This window comes from Rhinichthys klamathensis, unplaced genomic scaffold (assembly GCF_029890125.1).
Source record: "Rhinichthys klamathensis goyatoka isolate OS25496 unplaced genomic scaffold, OSU_Roscu_1.1 h1tg000461l_1, whole genome shotgun sequence".
NCBI lineage: Eukaryota > Metazoa > Chordata > Actinopteri > Cypriniformes > Leuciscidae > Rhinichthys > Rhinichthys klamathensis.
In genome coordinates this window covers 447,906-469,833 of record NW_026606950.1, presented here as the reverse complement: position 1 = coordinate 469,833, position 21,928 = coordinate 447,906, and the positions used below count along the sequence as shown (strand labels likewise).

Sequence of the window (21,928 nt, the reverse complement as noted above, 5' to 3'; positions counted from 1 at the left end):
GCCCGCTCCGGAACAGATCCATGAGCTGGGCATCATCCAAAGATGCTAAATGGCAGCACGCCCAGAAATCCTTCACATACCTTTCAATGCCCTGGCTATCTTGGAACATTGAGGAAAGGAACTTCTTCAGGGCCTGGTTGCTTGTGGCTGCTGGACTCATTTCGGTGAGTTCTTCTGTCATGAAGGTGGTTGAAGCAAGGGAGGAAGCAGGATCCAAATGCAGCACACTTTATTAACTAAACTACAAACTATACAAACTCACAGCAGGAAATAGGACTCAGGGACAGAACAACCAACATCCATGTTACAACATCAAGAACTCACAAGGACTGGACTGAAACACAGGGCTTAAATACAAGGGCAAACGATCTAAACAGGATAACAAGGGGGCGTGGTTAACGGGAAACACCTGGGAAGACTAATAGAGATAACGGGGAGCGGGAAAACAGGGAACAGGACTGAACCAAGTGCACAAAGACAGGGGGAACACAGACAGACATCACAACAATATTGATATATGCTGTACCCACACAATACCAAAAGACTTGTTCATGACAAATGAGCCGTCCCAGAGAAACACGTACAGTTTTAAAAACAGAAGTATTTTAGTTAAAGTCGGCATGATAGTCTTTTCTTATTGTGACGTAGCCTATCCGAGTGAAATGGCTTCTCGAACAAGAAAAAAAACGCATTTCTTAAGTATCTTAGGTTGATTTTTTGTGTGGACCGAAAAACTACAACTTTTTTGGTAATGCCACTGATGCATAATATGTTTTATGTGTTTAAACTTTTCTTTTCTTTCTTTTTTTTGTGAAACTTTACATTTCATTTCTGCCGAGGTTCTATCTGTTCTATCTTTTTTTTTATTATTTATCTGTTTATTGTTTGATGCATTATAATAAAAACAATAATTGGATGGTTGTGGTCGATCTCATTTGAGTGACAGGTTGCCCCTCGTGCCAGTAAACACATCGTCAGAGCAGAAAAGATGAGATACAAGGATACAAGCATGATACAAGAGGGAGGGGAAGTTTTTTTGATTAAAGGTTACGAGGGCACATGGAGAAAAATAACAAATTACAATAAATCATTAAAAGTGTATTATAAATACAGCTAAATTTAATTTTAAATAAATAAATAAAATAAAATAATTGTCCATTTTGATTTCATGGTGACTTTAACCAGCTTTGACCTTACAGCGGAACGTTTAATAGGAACCATGTACACACGAGCATGTTTCCGCCCGGAGGTGTGAGTGTCGCAGCCCTTAAGAAGCAAGGACCGCCACACGCCATTGTATGAATTTGTTGCAAGTCTTTTTCGTTTAATTTTATTAAGAATTTATGCACAGTTAGATTTAACAGTCCACTGTTAAATCATCGACTCCCGATTTTAAGGAAAAACGTTTTATTTACAAGTAAGGACATGGCAACAGATTCGTGGGCCCAGGCTGTCGATGAACAAGAAGCCGCTGCGGAATCGGTGGGTTGAAACCTCAAACTGAACACAATAATTATATGAAACTGAATAATTTAATCAAAGATTTTACAAAACAATAATTCACTTAGGTATTTTTAATCAATCAACTTTAAAGCTGTTGTCGCAGTAACAACACAAAGCATGCTAACTTGGGTTCAGATCAGTTTGGGCTTTTTAAACAAATTGCCTACAACGCGCTCGTGTGTGTGTGTGTGTGTGTGTGTGTGTGTGTGTGTGAGAGAGATACTGTATAATAATTAATAGTGTAATATTACTGCACTAATATTTTAGTTGCTCTTCTGTAACTTGTATTGCATATCCTCGACAAATTGCTAATAATACCCTTTTAAAGCTGTGCATGCATACATACATACATGCAATCGTAAAAGTCATTTCACTTTAATTAACAGATAAGCACCTTGCAAATAAATGAAAAAGATGACAAGCCGAAAGCTGAAGCAAATGGTAAGAATGCCCGTTCCTCAATACTTGATTGCATTGCTAAGTGTGATTGTGTTTTGAGCTTGTGGATTCCAATGATGAATGAGGTTGTTGATTTTTCTTCCTTTCCCTTCCCTTTATTAATAAGGAGCAAAGACAGAAGGAAATGGCAATAAAACAGAAGGAAATGGCAATAAGACAGAAGGAAATGGCAGTAAAACCGAGGAAGATGATAAAGGTGATTTATGGTATAGACTGCAGGATCATCACATAGTCACAGCCTGTTTTCTTCTCGTATTGAAGTTCAATTTGGTTTGAGTATATGTGTGTATATTCTCTTCATGGGAGTTGACTAAAACGTATCTAAATTGCAGACGACAAGGCAGCACAGTCACTGTTGAATAAACTGATCCGCAGTAATCTAGTGAACACGACCAATCAAGTTGAAGTCCTCCAGAGGGATCCGAGCTCTCCACTGTACTCGGTCAAGTCATTTGAAGAGCTGCGATTGTGAGTTTGACTGTTTTTACACCTTCCTGATTGCATTGCAGCTTTAATGTGTGCAGACTAATGTAATAAGTAGTGCTGCCAAACAATTAAAATATTTAATCGTGATTAATCACATTAATGTCATAGTTAACTTGTGATTAATCGCACATTTTTATCTATTCTAAATGTCTCTTGATTTCTTTTTGTCCCATTATTTATTCTCATTTTAATGCTCTTCAACATGGAAAAGTGGATCGGCTTGCTTTGTGCAAATGTTTTTTATTGAAAACAACATTGGCATATACCGTATTTTCCGCACTATAAGGCGCACCGGATTATAAGGCGCACCTTCAATGAATGACCTATTTTAGAAAATTTTTCATATATAGGGCGCACCGGATTATAAGGCGCATGAGATACTGCAGTCAAACGTTTGACTGGGTTTGCGTTATGCATCCACTAGATGTGCTAAAGGGAATGTAGCGAGTGAGCGGCGCCGGAGGCGAGGCGTTTATTAGTAAGCGTGAGCGCGCTGGGGTGGGCACGTAACTTACATTCGCAGCCTGACTCATATTAGTATTCATGTGCGGCGGCTCGCTGACAGCAACAGCTGGCTGTTTTGAACGAGACGACCCGGTTACTGTGAACGGGGAACGTGCCATGAACATTCTGTGACGCGCGAGCAGCGCCGGGGGCAGTGTGTCTGTTCGTCCGTGTGTCTGTTCGTCCGTGTGTCTGTTCGTCCGTGTGTCTGTTCGTCCGTGTGTCTGTTCGTCCGTGTGTCTGTTCGTCCGTGTGTCTGTTCGTCCGTGTGTCTGTTCGTCCGTGTGTCTGTTCGTCCGTGTGTCTGTTCGTCCGTGTGTCTGTTCGTCCGTGTGTCTGTTCGTTCGTGTGTCTGTTCGTCCGTGTGTCTGTTCGTCCGTGTGTCTGTTCGTCCGTGTGTCTGTTCGTCCGTGTGTCTGTTCGTCCGTGTGTCTGTTCGTCCGTGTGTCTGTTCGTCCGTGTGTCTGTTCGTCCGTGTGTCTGTTCGTCCGTGTGTCTGTTCGTCCGTGTGTCTGTTCTAGTGATCGACCGATATATCGGCCAGCCGATATATCGGGCCGATATTTGCGGTTTTTACGTGTATCGGAATCGGCCGATACGCGGCTGCTGCGTTCGCCGATAGTTTTTTCCCGGCATTATTTATAGACAGGCGTCCACAGGCAGCTCTGTGCTGCTGGAGACGCTGCAGTTCACGTGCAGACCCTGCACTGCCCCTCCCCCACTAGCAGAGTGCAACCTGCGCTTCAAGATAACGGTAACTTTTAAACTTTCAAAGCATCTTTTAACTGTTTGACTGCTGAAATATTGTCAAACACTTTGAAAATGGAAACACGTTGCTCTATAACTGTTATGTGGTTGCAACTATATAGCTAAGCAAGTTTGTGGGTCCAAATGGAAATCGCGAATGACTCGTCTATAAAACTGCTTGCTTGCCATTGTATTTAGGGAGCTGCAAATAGCTGTAGGCTATCCGATCAGTATGCATTAGGGCTGTCAATGAATATTCTAAATACGAATATATATTCGAATAGTTTCAAAAAACTGAATTTTGAAGGTGAAAATTAATATTCGAATGTGGAAAAACACGCCCGCGGTAGCAGACTAACGTTACCACAGCACAGCTCGCTCGGAGCGCTCAGTGTCGGTTCTATGTACTGTGAAACTTCAATTAATGTATTTGTTTCAATCACTGAATGAAGCCTGCTGTATACCTTAAATTGCTTGCACAAAACTCTTGATCAGCACTCAACATTTGTTTGTTGTTGTTCATTTAAACCGGTATGCGCGGAGAGCGTGAGGGCGAGAGAGAGAGAGAGAGCGCCTGCGAGTCCGGGCGAGCCAGAGTGAGCTCTGCGGTCTTGGCCATTAGTTGATTTACTCGTTTTTTTTGTAGTAATACGTTGTCAAATATGTTTAAACTCAAATAAGCTACTTAATACTAGTAGTTATGTCTCTTTGTATTAATTTGTCCTGTTATTGACGTAATGCGCGTCATTGACCAAATGCACGACGATATGTTCAAATATGTTTTTTTGAAGGGAATATACATGTTCGTCCGTGTGCCTGTTCGTCCGTGTGTCTGTTCGTCCGTGTGCCTGTTCGTCCGTGTGCCTGTTCGTCCGTGTGCCTGTTCGTCCGTGTGTCTGTTCGTCCGTGTGTCTGTTCGTCCGTGTGTCTGTTCGTCCGTGTGCCTGTTCGTCCGTGTGTCTGTTCGTCCGTGTGTCTGTTCGTCCGTGTGCCTGTTCGTCCGTGTGTCTGTTCGTCCGTGTGTCTGTTCGTCCGTGTGCCTGTTCGTCCGTGTGCCTGTTCGTCCGTGTGTCTGTTCGTCCGTGTGTCTGTTCGTCCGTGTGTCTGTTCGTCCGTGTGTCTGTTCGTTCGTGTGTCTGTTCGTCCGTGTGTCTGTTCGTCCGTGTGCCTGTTCGTCCGTGTGCCTGTTCGTCCGTGTGCCTGTTCGTCCGTGTGCCTGTTCGTCCGTGTGCCTGTTCGTCCGTGTGCCTGTTCGTCCGTGTGCCTGTTCGTCCGTGTGCCTGTTCGTCCGTGTGCCTGTTCGTCCGTGTGCCTGTTCGTCCGTGTGCCTGTTCGTTCGTGTGTCTGTTCGTCCGTGTGCCTGTTCGTCCGTGTGTCTGTTCGTCCGTGTGTCTGTTCGTCCGTGTGTCTGTTCGTCCGTGTGTCTGTTCGTCCGTGTGCCTGTTCGTCCGTGTGTCTGTTCGTCCGTGTGTCTGTTCGTCCGTGTGCCTGTTCGTCCGTGTGCCTGTTCGTCCGTGTGCCTGTTCGTCCGTGTGTCTGTTCGTCCGTGTGTCTGTTCGTCCGTGTGTCTGTTCGTCCGTGTGTCTGTTCGTCCGTGTGTCTGTTCGTCCGTGTGTCTGTTCGTCCGTGTGTCTGTTCGTCCGTGTGTCTGTTCGTCCGTGTGTCTGTTCGTCCGTGTGTCTGTTCGTCCGTGTGTCTGTTCGTCCGTGTGTCTGTTCGTCCGTGTGTCTGTTCGTCCGTGTGCCTGTTCGTCCGTGTGCCTGTTCGTCCGTGTGCCTGTTCGTCCGTGTGCCTGTTCGTCCGTGTGCCTGTTCGTCCGTGTGCCTGTTCGTCCGTGTGCCTGTTCGTCCGTGTGCCTGTTCGTCCGTGTGTCTGTTCGTCCGTGTGTCTGTTCGTCCGTGTGTCTGTTCGTCCGTGTGTCTGTTCGTCCGTGTGTCTGTTCGTCCGTGTGTCTGTTCGTCCGTGTGCCTGTTCCTCCGTGTGCCTGTTCGTCCGTGTGTCTGTTCGTCCGTGTGTCTGTTCGTCCGTGTGTCTGTTCGTCCGTGTGTCTGTTCGTCCGTGTGTCTGTTCGTCCGTGTGTCTGTTCGTCCGTGTGTCTGTTCGTCCGTGTGTCTGTTCGTCCGTGTGTCTGTTCGTCCGTGTGTCTGTTCGTCCGTGTGTCTGTTCGTCCGTGTGTCTGTTCGTCCGTGTGTCTGTTCGTCCGTGTGTCTGTTCGTCCGTGTGTCTGTTCGTCCGTGTGTCTGTTCGTCCGTGTGTCTGTTCGTCCGTGTGTCTGTTCGTCCGTGTGTCTGTTCGTCCGTGTGTCTGTTCGTCCGTGTGTCTGTTCGTCCGTGTGTCTGTTCGTCCGTGTGTCTGTTCGTCCGTGTGTCTGTTCGTCCGTGTGTCTGTTCGTCCGTGTGTCTGTTCGTCCGTGTGTCTGTTCGTCCGTGTGTCTGTTCGTCCGTGTGTCTGTTCGTCCGTGTGTCTGTTCGTCCGTGTGTCTGTTCGTCCGTGTGTCTGTTCGTCCGTGTGTCTGTTCGTCCGTGTGTCTGTTCGTCCGTGTGTCTGTTCGTCCGTGTGTCTGTTCGTCCGTGTGTCTGTTCGTCCGTGTGTCTGTTCGTCCGTGTGTCTGTTCGTCCGTGTGTCTGTTCGTCCGTGTGTCTGTTCGTCCGTGTGTCTGTTCGTCCGTGTGTCTGTTCGTCCGTGTGTCTGTTCGTCCGTGTGTCCGTTCGTCCGTGTGTCCGTTCGTCCGTGTGTCCGTTCGTCCGTGTGTCCGTTCGTCCGTGTGTCCGTTCGTCCGTGTGTCCGTTCGTCCGTGTGTCCGTTCGTCCGTGTGTCCGTTCGTTCGTGTGTCCGTTCGTCCGTGTGTCCGTTCGTCCGTGTGTCCGTTCGTCCGTGTGTCCGTTCGTCCGTGTGTCCGTTCGTCCGTGTGTCCGTTCGTCCGTGTGTCTGTTCGTCCGTGTGTCTGTTCGTCCGTGTGTCGGTTCGTCCGTGTGTCTGTTCGTTCGTGTGTCTGTTCGTCCGTGTGTCCGTTCGTCCGTGTGTCCGTTCGTCCGTGTGTCCGTTCGTCCGTGTGTCCGTTCGTCCGTGTGTCGGTTTGTCCGTGTGTCCGTTCGTCCGTGTGTCCGTTCGTCCGTGTGTCCGTTCGTCCGTGTGTCCGTTCGTCCGTGTGTCCGTTCGTCCGTGTGTCCGTTCGTCCGTGTGTCCGTTCGTCCGTGTGTCCGTTCGTCCGTGTGTCCGTTCGTCCGTGTGTCCGTTCGTCCGTGTGTCCGTTCGTCCGTGTGTCCGTTCGTCCGTGTGTCCGTTCGTCCGTGTGTCTGTTCGTCGTGTGTCCGTTCGTCCGTGTGTCCGTTCGTCCGTGTGTCCGTTCGTCCGTGTGTCCGTTCGTCCGTGTGTCCGTTCGTCCGTGTGTCCGTTCGTCCGTGTGTCCGTTCGTCCGTGTGTCCGTTCGTCCGTGTGTCCGTTCGTCCGTGTGTCCGTTCGTCCGTGTGTCCGTTCGTCCGTGTGTCCGTTCGTCCGTGTGTCCGTTCGTCCGTGTGTCCGTTCGTCCGTGTGTCCGTTCGTCCGTGTGTCCGTTCGTCCGTTCGTCCGTGTGTCCGTTCGTCCGTGTGTCCGTTCGTCCGTGTGTCCGTTCGTTCGTGTGTCCGTTCGTTCGTGTGTCTGTTCGTTCGTGTGTCTGTTCGTTCGTGTGTCTGTTAGTAAGAGTGAGCGCTCGTGAGCGGGCACGTGACTTACACACATAACCTGATTTATACGAGGTTGAACTGGCCGTGTGACAGAGCGGGCATAAGATGGACACGAGCGCGAGTTCGCGGGCGAATTTAATAACACGGAGCGTTATTAACCAATTGATCCAATTAACCAATTGATCCATATATAAGGCACTCCGGATTATAAGGTGCACTGTCGTTTTTTGAGAAAATTAAAGGCTTTTAAGTGCGCCTTATAGTGCGGAAAATACGATACTGTGTTCAATTTCACACTAACATTCTCACTTGGAGCAAATAATCTCTCACACAATGTAACACTGTCCATCAATAAAAGTGTGAAAGAAATACTGACGAGGTCCTGATATTGACGAGGGGTCGGAGGATTCGCATCAGCTGTGTGTGTGTGTGTGTGTGTGTGCTTGGCCATCATCAAGTGGTGTTTCAGACTGGACGCGCAGCGATGATGATAGCTCAGTTCACAACGGCAAAACACACAGATCACTTTGGTCTCATCAATGGAACCATTTGGCAACTTTTTAAAAGTAAACTTTCCATTCAGAATCTTATTGGCATCTATTTCGGCGTCTCGCGCTCGTCATCCACTCAAAACGTAACGTTAACCTACTATTTGGCCGGCTCGCAAGCCTAAACAAGTGTGTGTGGCGTGCCTGTTGTCTTGTTTCCGGTCTAGCTAGATCCGCTTGCGCTTTGGTCGACGAAGCAACAAAACGACCTCGCGCGGCGCAAGCCATTGAAATTAATGGGTTTCATAGCGCAGCCGCGCATGCCGCATGTAAAAAAAACTACAAAGTTTGCTAGGCCAAAAAGACCGTTAATCGCGCGATAAATGAACACCATTAAAATGGGTTTGCGTTAACGCCGTTAATAACGCGTTTAACTGACAGCCCTAGTAATAACTATATGTAATTTCATGATATTTGTATTGATCAACTAAGATATACTTGGAAGAACACAGATCTTCTCTAAGGGTGTGTATTCACTAGTTCACTTCTCTTGGTTCTTTTGGCTCGGGCCAGAAAAAGAAAATAGCCGCTTTTTCTGTCAAACCAGTGCGAGCCAGGGCTAACAGCGTGATGGGCCTCGGACCTCAAGCACAGAGGCCAGAATCATGTTTTGTTTCCAGTAGCCCCGCAGCGCTGCCCTAAACACCCCCAAAGAACTACGTCACAACCTCACCATTACTGAGCCTGGCACATAATGGGCAACATATCTCCTATGATGAGAAAAAACATGTATGCTTGAGAATTTTGTCCTTTTTAGGGTCACATCTTGTGACATGTCCTGTTTTTGGTTTGTCTTTGATCCGTTGCAATCATTTTTCTGTCAAACCTCACTAGAGTTTGTTTGGAAGTGGACAGAGAACCACCTTTTCAGTTCTCGGTCTGCTTTTTTGGGGCACACCAGGGTTCAGATGGCAGCGTTTACGCTTTTGTTGTGTGTGTGTGTGTTAACTTTTACATTGAATTTTTTTTCCTTTGTTTCCCAGAAAACCTCAGCTGTTGCAAGGAGTGTACGCCATGGGTTTCAACAGGCCCTCCAAAATCCAGGAGACTGCATTGCCCATGATGCTCGCAGAACCGTAAGTTCTTTATTTAATCTATTTTCCTTCCATCCTGATGAGAGCAGAGTTTGAACACAACACCTTCTTCCCCTCCAGTCCACAGAATCTCATCGCTCAGTCTCAGTCAGGCACGGGTAAAACGGCTGCCTTTGTGCTGGCCATGTTAAGTCATGTGGACCCTGAAAACAAATGGCCTCAGGTATGCAACGCATGAGAATCAGTGGATGAAATGCATGTAAAATAATGCTTTAGTGTTAAAGTGACTCTCTCTCTTTGCCCAGTGTCTGTGTGTGTCTCCCACGTATGAGCTGGCTCTGCAGACAGGCAAGGTCATTGAGCAGATGGGGAAGTTTTACCCTGAAGTCCAACTAGTGTATGCCATCAGAGGAAACAAATGTGAGTGCTTTGAGCAGATGGGGAAGTTTTACCCTGAAGTCCAACTAGTGTATGCCATCAGAGGAAACAAATGTGAGTGCTTTTATATTTTGGAATTAAGGTTTACCTCATAACTCTTTAGCAACACATTATCTACTGCATATTTTCTTCATTTTTTGAATTTGTTGTTGACCCCTTTTTAGGGCTGTGCTATATATATATATATATATATATATAGTAGGGCTGCACGATTTGGGGAAAATGTCATATTGCGATTATTGAGGTCAATATTGCGATATGCGATTGCGATATAATAAACAAATGGTTTCATGAGTCAACTTGCTTGGTTCTAAAGCAAAATGCACACACAGATTAGTGATCATTCTGAAATGTGTATTTCTCAACTCAAACTAGCAACAACAACTAAATGATTGATAACACCTATAATGATCAATAAACCATTGATGTCTGGATAAAAATTAATTTAATTTTAATTTAAGTGAACTTCAAACAATCCTCACATAAACCCATAATAAATGTCATATTTACCTGTGCTCTTCCTGTCTATAGGACATATACAGAAATTGAATAAAGTTATCAAACAGTCTGCGCTGCATAAATTATATGGACTAAAATCCTATTTAAAGCTACACAAGAGCAGTGAGTGTTTTTCTCTGTTCCCTTTGTTCTTTGATTAACTTTACTGACAGAAAGCATTATAGGATGCTGGCCCTTTAAGAGTTGCTGATCTCACACGCGCCTTATTCTCTCACAGCTCTTTACGACCATCATAAGACTGCTCTTATGTTATGAAGACACTCGACAAATGATATTTTGGCTTAATTGTGTGTGTTGTTGTTCGTTCACTTCAGGGGGAAAGAGAACTGTATTCTGGCGCGCGGTCTGTGCATGCGCATGATAGTGGCGCGCGTCTTTCAGTCAGGACATGCACAGGCAGCGCGCTCTTTTAACTTGTCTCGCTGAATGGTTTAAAGGATTTGCATGAATAAGAGCGGGATCATGTAACACTAGCCAAAGGATGACAAAAAATAACAGATAATTTGTTTATTTCATATAAAATCGCAGTATTTTGCGTCATATAATCGCATAGGCTTGATATCGTGATAGTGCTAGCTTGACAGTGTTGTGATATGGTTTAGTGCGCTTGTCAAATCGTGCTGGGTACGATTGAATTAAAATGATGCGCTACCCATTTCAGACTTCATTCGTGTAAATGACCACCGTGCCACGCTTCATTCTAAAATTAAAATAAAATTAAGATGTAAATATTAGCATTTTAATTTGACAAATTTTTATTTATTTTTTTACACAGTACAATAATATTACATTATGTTTCTTATTTGGTTTAATATTTTTATGTAACAATCTCAATAAAATCAATTTATATTGAATTGGTTAAAAACAGCAGGAATGTGGCCTATGAACTCAAGTGAAAAGAGAATGAAAAAATTGGTTACTTTAAAGAGGTTTTAGATGGTTATTGGAAAAAGCAAACACAAATATAAACAAGTTTTTCCCAAATCATTCAGGTCTACAACAATTTAGCAATCAAAGTCCTCAGTGCAAAAGTAATATTTCCGTTTAAACAAATAAGTTGTATGCAGATGTTTTCCTCCACAAAATCCCATTAACTTTAGAATGATTAATTCTATCCAAATATAGTTAGTCATCTGCTGAAAAGTCCTGTGATCTTTTAATATTGCAGAAAAACAAAATATCAATGCTAAGTTTTTTCCAATATCGTGCAGCCGTGATGTCACCGTCAAAGGATTATTACATATTTATTACTTCGGATTAGCATGCAATAGTTGATATTGGCTGGTGTGACTGTATAATTGTGCATGTTATTGAGCCGTGTGTCTGGTTTGGTCCAGTGGAGCGGGGAACAAGACTACAGGAGCAGGTCGTGATTGGCACTCCGGGAACTGTTTTGGATTGGTGCCAAAAGCTCAAATTCATCGACCCCAAGAAGATCAAAGTGTTTGTGCTGGACGAGGCTGATGTCATGATCGCTACACAGGGCCATCAAGACCAGAGTATTCGCATCCAGAGGTACGTGATTTCCCTCACAGTTTGCTAAATGTCTACAGTGGCCTAAGACCTCACATCAACAGGCTACTTTCAATAGGCCAAATATATTAGCAATAGTTTTAGCTGTTGCAATGTGTCATAAGTAACTGAGTAACTCTGTATAGAGCGAACATGAGCATTTCTCTTATAATAAGCATTTTTTGACAACTGTTTGAGGCTGTCTACACTGGACACATCAAAGTAAACCCTATAAACGGGTATATTTGTCTTTCTGAATAGGTGCATGTTGATGCTGTAGAGCAGGGGTGTCCAATCCTGCTCCAACCCCAATTAAACCCACATGAAGCAGCTAATCAAGGTCTTACTAGGCGTACTATAAACTTCCAGGCAGGTGTTGAGGTGTGAGCTCTTCAGGGCAGAGTTAGGACACCCCTGCTGTATGGTATTGAAACGTCCATTGTAGTGCGTCGCATCACAATGCCAGGTTCGCTTTGACGCGTTCATGATGTATAATCTTTGAAGGTCTAAATGCAGTGAATTTTGGCTTGGACTTCAGTAAACCCGGAGTCTTTTCTCATGTAGTTAGGGTTGGGTATCTGTTCAATTTTAGCGATTCTGCTTATCGATTCTTGTTTCCGATTCCAATATTTTTTGGAGAGGGGGAAAAAAGGGCAAATTCTTGAAGAATAAATATTTTTGCCTTTTTATTCTTGCCCATTTTAAGCAATAACCAATAAAATGGCTAAAGTGAAAGGAGTCTCTTCAAATAAAGATTGTTGATTACATTGTTACTCCAGTAGGTGGCAAATCGACTGCTATTTTTATTTAATTGTTTTCATTGAATCGTTTATTCAAGAACACTCGAGAGATTCATTCAAAAGCGGTGAATCATCCATTAATTAAACGGATATTTATAAATGAGACACTGAATTAGTTTTAAACGTGTTTGAATTAATGAATCAAATGTTTTTTTTAATTTTGTTTTTTTTATAGAATGGAACATGTTATTCTGTGTAGTTGTCTATTCGTAATCTCTATTTTAAACGAAACAAAAATGATTGTAAACCAAATAGATTCTCAGTTTATCCTGAATTAGGGGCCGTTCACATCGCGTGGAAAGCGTGGCCGCGCCGCTTTCTCCTTTCCACATGAAACCATGAACTGAGGAACACTCTCCATGATGACGAGGAAGTGTCAGCAGGGTTAATTGATTTCTAGCCCTTGCATTAGCTTTACTGCTAGATATATTTATGGAGATGAGAAATAAAAGCCCGCCCTGTACAGCTATGATCAGCTGTCCGGCTCGGCTTTCCATGGTACGTAGGGCCCTATAATTTCCGCGATCACGGAATCGCGGATGGAATTACGGAATTGGCAAATTAACGCGGAATCTAGTGTTAATGTGGAATTTTACATATTTGGATTGAATTTCTGTTTTTGTTTGGGAGAAGAACGTATGTCTGGTGAAAATGCAGACCGCGGGAAGCAAATCTGGCGACGCAACCCCTCCCGTCATTTCAGCTCCAATGACGGCATCAAAACAATGAAAGCATGGCGAAGAAGCGGCTCTCCACGGCTCTGCTTTCCTCGGCGAAAAAGTTAAGAAACTCGACGCTATAAGCCCTCAGTGCCGAGCCGAGCAGTTCGCACGGGACTTTTATGCAGTGTTTCCCACACATAGACTAATTCGCGGCCACAAAATCAACTCTGGCCGCCACATTGCGTTTCGTTCATTTTTTTTTACGCTATTTAAAACACGCAGCGTATTCTTTCCGTTGTGTTTCCTTTCCCCGCTCTCCCTCCGTCTCTCTATCACTCACGCGTCTCTCTCACACACACACACAAGCCCCGTTCACACTACACGCGACCAAGCGACGCGATACCATTCATTTCAATGGTGAGCGGGCGACTTCCGGCGACACGCGCGACAGCGACCGTTGGCGACTAGATGGGGCGTGTCTAGCGACGCGACAAAGTTGAGAAATTTTTAACTTTATGCAAATGAAGAGCGATTTTCGCGAGCGACAACCAATAGGAGTGGAGCGCACGTGATCCTTCTCCTCAGCCCCTGGGCCTGCAGTGATGGATGGCAAGAAAGCTGATTCGCTGTCTTTTGGATGTCATACTAGTCAACCAGTAGTGGGAACGCCCACTAGCGACCTCATCGCCAGCGCCTGGCGACTTGCAGCGACAAAGTCGCGTGTAGTGTGAACGGGGCTACACACCGCGTCTGTCTATGAGGCGCCGGACTGGACAAAAGCGAAGCGAACTCCGCGAGCGACACCGGGCGAGAGAGAGACAGAGTGTGAATTTTATTTAAACTTATATAAACTAATATAATTTATTTTACTGGACAGTTTAAAGCTCATAACCATATTTTGTTGTTACTTGAAGACTGCAGTGCCATGTGGCATCATGCAGTATTTGTCCTGAAAAGGCTACTCAGTAAATGTCTGTAATTTAAGGTCATTCCTATTTTATTTGTATACATTTTAATCGTTAACTTTAAAAGCACACTCTTTTTATGACTAAAATAACAGTAAAGGGTAAAAAAAAATTAATTCCCAAAAATTAAAAGGAAAAAAAAAGGAATTTGGAAAAAAATAAAACGGATTTCATAGGGCCCATGTTACGGAAAGGTCGGTTGGTTTATGTCACATGACCTGCGGTGCGCTTGCGGCATTCTGAAAAGTTCAGATGTTTTCATCTCGCCGAGGCACGTGTGCGCCTGGAAAAGCTTCTATTATGAGCGAGGTACTCCATGCCCAGATGCAGGTCAAATAGATACAGAAACTCTCTTATCCCGACTTCGATCTCGATATTAAACAAATTGCCAGAACTGTTTTAATGTACTTAATAACTAACTTATTTTCTATGTATTTTTAGAGATTGTGTGTTTTATACCTTGTGGTAGTGTTGTGTGTTGTGCCTTGTGTTTATCTGCTGGCTGTACAAATAATTGCCCCTCGGGGACAATAAAGTAACCTTGACCTTGAGCTTGCCGCGCGCCTACATTTGAAATAACGAATTTGCACGCGCAAAAACCGCGACATGTGAACGGCCCCAAAGTCAGGAATCGATCAGCGGAATCGAAATGCTTGCGTATTATCAAATCCACGTTTTTTGGAAAATTGTTTTTGGTTCTTGATACCCAACCCTAACCTGGCCCTAGCCAGATGAATTTCGCTCCGCCTAGCTTTACTCACATCCATCTGGAACCTCTTCCATTGAGAGTGATTTCTCCAACCAACTTTATGGTTTAGCCAATCAGGACGCAGGGCGGGAGTTTCATAGATGTGACGTAGTGGAGAAGCGACCGTGAGACTGTTTTGATTCAGACAACAATGGCGGCTCGCATCGAGGAAACAAGCGTTAACATTGATGCTGCTATTTCATCCGTGTTGTCCAATCTACCTAATATTGTTACATTAAAAGAACATCAGAGAACGGCTCTTAAGGCTTTTGTTGGTGGAAACGATGTTTTCGCCCTTCTACCGACCGGAGTGACTTCGGTGTGAGTGGTTGAAATAGCACGTCGATAAAGATGACAGACAAGTGGTTTATCCAATCATATGCAAGGATTTTTGATAAGGCCCAGCCTTCTGAAACGCCATTTCAATGGATCGGTTCGAGATGGATGAGTGAAGCTAGGCGGAGCGAAATTCATCTGGCTAGGGCCAGGTTAACCCAACCCTACATGTACCGCGTCAGTCATGGTCCACGAAACACCCTCTGGCTCCGCCTGCTACAGTCGCCACGCCTCAAACTCTCGCTATTGGCTGAGCTGGAAAGAGACTGACAGATCCGAGCGAACGGCTCTCGATGTGTAGATGCTGCCTGGGAGACTCAATGTTTACACTTTAAGGGAAGATAAACCAATGAATGGCATACTAATCATAGTCAACAATAAACTGGGTTAAGAGAATGTATTTAAAAAAAAACAGCATTAATTGATTTAATGTCTTTTGAAATGCATTAAGTATGACCTTGTTTTTTTTATAGGATGCTTCCTAAAACTTGCCAGATGCTCCTGTTCTCTGCCACATTTGAAGAAACTGTGTGGAACTTTGCGAAGAGGATCGTTCCTGACCCCAACATTATTAAACTGAAGCGTGAGGAGGAGACTCTGGACACCATCAAGCAGTATTATGTCATCTGCAACAGCAAGGAGGAGAAGTTCCAGGCTTTGTGCAACATCTATGGAGCCATTACTATCGCACAGGCCATGATCTTCTGCCACGTCAGTACAATATCATTCATTGAGGAGTTATTTATAGGGATGCACCGAAATGAAAATTCTTGGCCGAAAACCGAAAGAAATTATGCTAATTATTAGTACCATTGCATTTTTGGCTATGACTGTGTACAAACTTTACTAAAATCAAGGCATTGCAATTGCATAAATTAATATAAAATTTTCAAAGAATAAATCATTTACAAATTAGGCAAATATTTATTTGGCACAAAGCACAGTATAAAATATAATTCAAACTAAAATGTTTAACTTGACCCCACTCATGTGTACATTAAATAATAATCTGGCCTGCAGAAAGCTTTTAAAATTAAATGTTCTCTCATAAAAACAAAGCCGAGCACAACCTTCTCATCACACCAGCACCCAGTTCGCACGTCTAAATTAGTTGCTTACGTTTACAAAAATGAGCATACAATAGCATAAAAAGCCTTTTTAATGAACAAAGGTCCATGTTTAATACAAATGTACACGAAACTTAATGAAATATGTTTAGTGAAATTAGAAATTATTTAAGAGAGCGTTAATTTAGTTGTGACATTACAAAAAAATATGTATATGGGAATATGCATGTATACAAGTAATAATCTCAGGGTTTACTGGGTGTTGCATGATTATTTTTGTATTGGTGTTGGTATACTAAAAAATAAACATTGTCACGTGTTTATCTTTCTTCTCACCGATTCCTGATAGAGGACAGTTACTCGAGTCGCTCCCTGTCGTTTCAAAGAATAGTACAACGGCGAGCGCGTCAGGTATAAACGCCTCGACCGTTTGGAGTCTGTGGAGACTCGCGAAAGTATAAACAAGGCTTCCGTCTCCTCGCGGGTTCAGATATACTGAAATACGTCCACACCGCAGTAGGGGTGACCCTGAATAGTCGAAGATTCGATGCTTCGATAGGAGGAGCCTGATTCGACTACCAATCTCACGGTCGAATCTTCGCAGATGTGTTATTAAACGAGGATTATGTCATGTTGGCTATATGAGTGTGCTCAATGTCTGATTTCACATAGAACTACTGGTTTTCTGTCAATACGTTAATATACAGCCTATTATGATAATGCTGTCAATAAAAATGTGCAAAGAAAGAAGCTTTTAATAAATATTTTTTAACGTGCGTGCAGCGTGAATAAATCCAAACACCCCGTGACAGATTTAAGTTTTACTTTCGATCCGTGACCGACAGAGGAGCGTCTTGTCGGCAGGGATTTAAATCTTTAAAAATGTCTGGGATAAGAAAATCTAAAGATGCACACCATCAGAGAGGATATTCTCCAAGGCTGGATTTAGCATCAGGAAAACCATGATCGCACTTCTGCCGGCCAACGTTAACAGGTTGGTTTTCCTCGGGACGTTCTAAAACGCTTAACGTGAAAAAAGCTTTTAAAACGCTTAAATGGCACTTTTACGTGCTTAATGTATGTTCACAGTAGGCTACACACCTTAAGAAACCATTCTATGTGCAGATGATGAACCCAGAATATGAACGCAACTCGTTTCTCCTATAGAAAGTCACGTAAAGCTTTTTCTTTAACGGTTTTCTATGGGAGGAAAATGCTTAACGTAGCCTATAATAAAACGCGCTGCGTTCATATTCTGGGCTCATCTGCTTTTCTGTAGGGTATATAGTATGCTTTATTAATAAGGTGTGTACAGAATTTGATCTTTTAATATAACAGTAACAGTTTTAGGACAAAGCCGTTAAGCGTTTTTCACGTTAAGCGTTTTAGAATGTATTTTATCCGCGCACACAATTTGAAAAGACTCAAACGGACACAGGCCGAGTGAAAGACTGGATTTTGTTTTTTCGATCAGGTACAAGTGATTTCAAAACATTTCAGCCGGTTCTAATTTGATTTTTGGATACTGTGAACACGTTTAGCTAAAAAGACTGCCGCTCCAGTTTAGCGTCTATTGTTGTTTCTGCAGTTAAAAAGACAAAGTTGACAATCCTGGCTATACTTTCGTTATTTTAATAATTTCTTTATTTTTATTTTATTAATTGATCACTCAGGGTGATCTAATTTAACTATTTGTGACTTGTGTTTTGAATATTTGTTCCCCTGCACTTTAGGCATTTTGCACACATTTGTTCTGCATCTTGTAACTTGATTGTGACTTATTTCGTTTTGTATTTTTATTTATTATAAATGTATATTGTGTTCTTAATTGTTGATTATTTTTCAGTGCATCGATGTTGCGCTGTAGGCCTACTTAGAGTCTGCTCGTACAGGCAATTCAGCCGATTTAATTTGATTTGCATGTGAAATGCAAATCCTATCTGCAGTGTGGCGTTTCTGCAGTTATTTGTTATTTCTATATCGTTGTGTGATGTTCTGTACATCGCGGCTTTAAAATGTTAAAGCCCCGCCCCCTCCCCAACACCACACACATGATTCGACTATTAGTCGACTATAGGCAGGACTTGACGAATCTAATTCGACTATGAAAATCCTTAGTCGGGGACACCCCTACACCGCAGACATGTTGCTTCAGACAAGCACGTGCAGGTCGCGGTTTCTGTTTGCGTCATCACAACATTTCGGCCGAAAATTTTCGGTGGCCGAATATTCGGTGCATCCCTAGTTATTTAATTACCTTTATTGGCCTAACTAAAGTAATGCATACATATTTCTAAGTTTAAGGCTATGATTTTCCACCTCAGACCAGGAAAACGGCCGGCTGGCTGGCAGGAGAGCTGTCCAGAGAAGGCCACCAGGTGGCGCTGCTCAGCGGAGAGATGCAGGTGGAACAGAGGGCAGCGGTCATCGAGCGCTTCCGTGACGGCAAGGAGAAAGTCCTTGTTACCACTAATGTCTGTGCTAGAGGTGAATGTCATTTTACCTGTTATACAGCACCTAAAGCAGGGGTCTCCAACTCAGCTTAACTGGGGGCCGCTGGAGGGAGAGTCTGGGTCAGGATGGGTATTCCAAAAAAAAATAGTATTCAAGTATTCCAAAAAAGGAGCACAACTGATCCAATCTTCTCGATCTTTATTATTAACGTTTCTTTTGAACTGTTCTTCTGAATTTGAGCATTCCTTTCTGTGCATGATTGGTTCTTCATGAGCCGTCCTTCTGACAGTTGAAGTTCATTTTACAAACTTTCTTTGTCTTTTCCTTATAACACATCTTTGTGATACTTATATTTGCTCATGTCCTTTTTATTTTCAATATAATATTGAATGTTTTTGTGGAAGGCACATTTCCTTTTATTATACTTAGAAAAACAATTATTGCTTTGGAAATACAAATATTTGCAGTCATGTCTGCCCGTCTTATTGAATTCTCTCTACACATGTATAGTGTCTCAGGCAAACTACTGACTTTGCACAAATCAAAGTGAACCTTCTTATCAACCTGTTGGACACATATTACAAGCTCAACATGATTATTCTCACATTGTTTTAGGCAGGAGTCTCCAACACGTCGCTCGTGGCCTGATTGGTGGTCGCTCGCCAGGGGCCTGTTCACATATCTTGCGCGTTCAGGTTCGTTATTTCAAATGTAGGCGCGCGGCGAGCGAGCTCATAATTGAAGCGACGCGCTCATTTTTTCCAGGCGCAGTATGTTTGTACTTCGCGGTTGTCTATGACAACTATTGACAACAAACCCACCGTGAGCTGTCACGAGACTATCTATGGTAGCCCATAAGGGATAAAAAAAAATAAAAAAACGCGGCACACGCAACAACGGGCCGCACTAACATTAAACTTTAATGTCAAGTAGGGGGCCACAAAATATGACCCCGTGGGACTCTTCTTTAGTTCAGGTTTAGCAGATTTGGCCTAATTGCTGCTTCTACAAACGTTTTTTCTCCTAGGTATTGATGTGGAGCAAGTTTCAGTGGTCATCAACTTCGATCTGCCAGTGGATAAGGATGGCAACCCTGACAATGAGACGTATTTGCACAGAATCGGGCGCACTGGGAGGTTCGGCAAGAGAGGGTTGGCGATCAACATGGTGGACAGCAGATTTAGCATGAACATCCTCAACCGCATCCAGGAGCACTTCAGTAAGTTGAACCTTCGTTTCCCATATTTAACAAATTAAAGAAATGTCCAGGATTAAGCGTAACCGGCAAGACTGGGACATTCTGTTGACGTCCCTCAATTTAATGCAAAAATCGTGTTTATAATAATTCATAATGGGTTAGTCCAATTGTGTATGGGTCAATGGAATAAATGATTAAAATACGTGCTTTTGAAAGTATAGTCAAAGGATAGAAACATGCGCAATAACACAAGGTAGTCACTTAACAACCCAATGTTAAATCCCAAATATGTTCTTTATGAAACGTAAGCTTTTCATATTATTAATATAATAGTATCAATGAACAAAAATGAGCCGCAAAGCTCAGTTTTACTTTTTTTTTTTTAAACAGTTTTGAGACAGAGTTGTTGTTTTAATTTTTTTAAGAAGCTGTTTTGCAAGGACATTTAGACGCATTACGTTGATCAAAAGTGATAATTTATAGTATTATGAAAGATTTGTATTTCAAATAAACGCTGTTCTTTTGAGCCCGAAATTTACCATCACAGGAATAAAATGCATTTTACAACACGTTAAAATAAAAAAGTGTATTCATATAACGTTTTATCCAGGTCCATTCTGTTCATATATTTATATCTGCACTTTTATATATTCCCATGTTCTGAATGTGGGTTAATTGAATTGTCTGTCTTTTACAGATAAGAAAATCGAGAAGCTGGACACAGATGATTTGGATGAAATTGAGAAAATCGCTAACTGAGCGTCCGTCTTTGTTCTTCAAATAGGACTGTGCTCACGCTACATTTTAATTCGGAGGCTGGAAGGGCTGTGCCAGAGAGGATGTTTACACGTGCAGCAGTTTTATCTCAGATGGTGTTTTTAATCACGTTTCACTCTTTGTACTTGTTAATAAATTTTGAATGTGTAGTCTGAACAACACTTGTAGGAGAATGCGTCTGGGAGACTGACACAAGGATTATGCCTTTCAATATTAACGATTGCATCATGCACCTTTTAAATTGACTTTTAAACAAAGTGTGGAAGAAATTACATTGACTGTTATATTGATTTTTAATATGGGATTCCAAACCATGGACTCATTTTGCTGATGGATTTTTTTATTTATTTTTTTTTTATTAAAGTATGCATGGTTCTATATGTCTTGAAAAATTAGCATTTTTGGTCAAGTATATTTGTGTTGTTTGAAACTGGGTGCAGCTACATTTGATTTTGTGACACTCCAAACCCGGAGTCAAATGCAGGGTTTATTTAATCATGAGACATTGCTGTTATTGTATTGTTCATCAATACTCGATACCTCACAAAGTAAAACATTTCTACTGAAAGGATGCTGGCTGTTATTGGCTTTGAATTAAAAGAAGAAAAAAAATGCCAAAGTCCTTTTGTTAGTCTAAAATCATGAAAAAGCCAAAGATTTGTGCCTCCATTGACTCGATTTAACATGGAATAATGCAAACTGGTCTATTGTAATGAAATCTTGTCATGTATGTTTAATAAGTACAAAGAGTGAAATAGTATATTCAACAGATGCAGTGTAATGAAAGCAGATGTGTCATGGCAGAAGCATTATGTGTGATCCCCATCTGCATTGAATTGTGAGCGATCAGGTTTAAGTACACAAATGCAACTGAATTTGTAACCGCAGAAGGCTGTGCCACTTTCCCATTTACAGCCGCCTTAATGTCAAAGGCAGAGGTGAACGCATCTACAATCTCACTGCATACTTCAGGGTAGACATAGCAAATGATTATATATCATGGAATGTTTTAATTGAGCCACTCTAAACTCAACCGACACTGCACTCGGCTCCATTATATACGTGTGTTTTATTCATTGGTATGAGGTTGGGGTAAAGTGTGTCAGTCGCATATTTGAAGGGAAGACTTTTTGATGATGAAATACTACATTGATCAATACATCTTCTGATGCCTTGTTCATTTGTCTTAGTTTGGTTCAAGCTGTCAATCATATTTGACATATTAAATCGAGGGTTTTATTTTTTTGGCATTTTTTCTTGTGAACAACAAATGTTAAGTCTATGATAAATGAAAGGACTGTCTAGAAAGTAACAATTGGTCTGGTGTTGCATCAGATAATAAATGGAGTCGTCTATTATCAAACACATTCCTGCATAATCATTGCTACACCTTTTTTTTTTATTTTATTTTTTTTACTTATGTTACTGAAATAACCATAATGCTCGAGGAGAAGTCATTGATGTTTCCACTTTGCACCACGAGGCTGGTCACAGTGATGAGTCTCA

The 21,928-nt window shown here is 42.7% G+C and overlaps 1 protein-coding gene across 3 annotated transcripts; it reads left to right on the top strand.

Annotated features, from left to right (window-relative positions):
* The first annotated feature begins 1,236 nt into the window (after positions 1-1,236).
* ddx19b (DEAD-box helicase 19b) lies at positions 1,237-20,590 on the top strand. 3 transcript variants are annotated; one of them, XM_056236658.1, is made up of 13 exons: positions 1,238-1,482; positions 1,890-1,944; positions 2,069-2,099; positions 2,142-2,158; positions 2,295-2,430; positions 8,896-8,988; positions 9,067-9,169; positions 9,252-9,366; positions 11,241-11,418; positions 15,400-15,637; positions 18,318-18,480; positions 19,475-19,666; positions 20,343-20,590. In XM_056236658.1, exons 1-13 carry the CDS (start codon positions 1,426-1,428, stop codon positions 20,402-20,404), a joined length of 1,440 nt encoding a protein of 479 aa, XP_056092633.1. In that variant the 5' UTR covers positions 1,238-1,425; the 3' UTR covers positions 20,405-20,590. The 3 variants fall into 3 exon arrangements, with proteins under 3 accessions (XP_056092632.1, XP_056092633.1, XP_056092634.1); XM_056236657.1 differs by having other exon boundaries at positions 1,237-1,482; positions 2,069-2,158; XM_056236659.1 differs by lacking the exons at positions 1,238-1,482; positions 1,890-1,944; positions 2,069-2,099; ... (3 more) ...; positions 9,067-9,169; positions 9,252-9,366 and adding an exon at positions 9,367-9,438 and having other exon boundaries at positions 20,343-20,588.
* Positions 20,591-21,928: the final 1,338 nt, after the last annotated feature.

Excerpts from the sequence above, each read along its gene's own strand:
- ddx19b (XM_056236657.1), top strand. The coding sequence starts at position 1,426 with ATGGCAACAGATTCGTGGGCCCAGGCTGTCGATGAACAAGAAGCCGCT. Across the intron at positions 2,159-2,294 it reads AACCGAGGAAGATGATAAAG|ACGACAAGGCAGCACAGTCA; the intron begins GTGATTTATGGT and ends TCTAAATTGCAG. Across the intron at positions 15,638-18,317 it reads AGGCCATGATCTTCTGCCAC|ACCAGGAAAACGGCCGGCTG; the intron begins GTCAGTACAATA and ends TTTCCACCTCAG.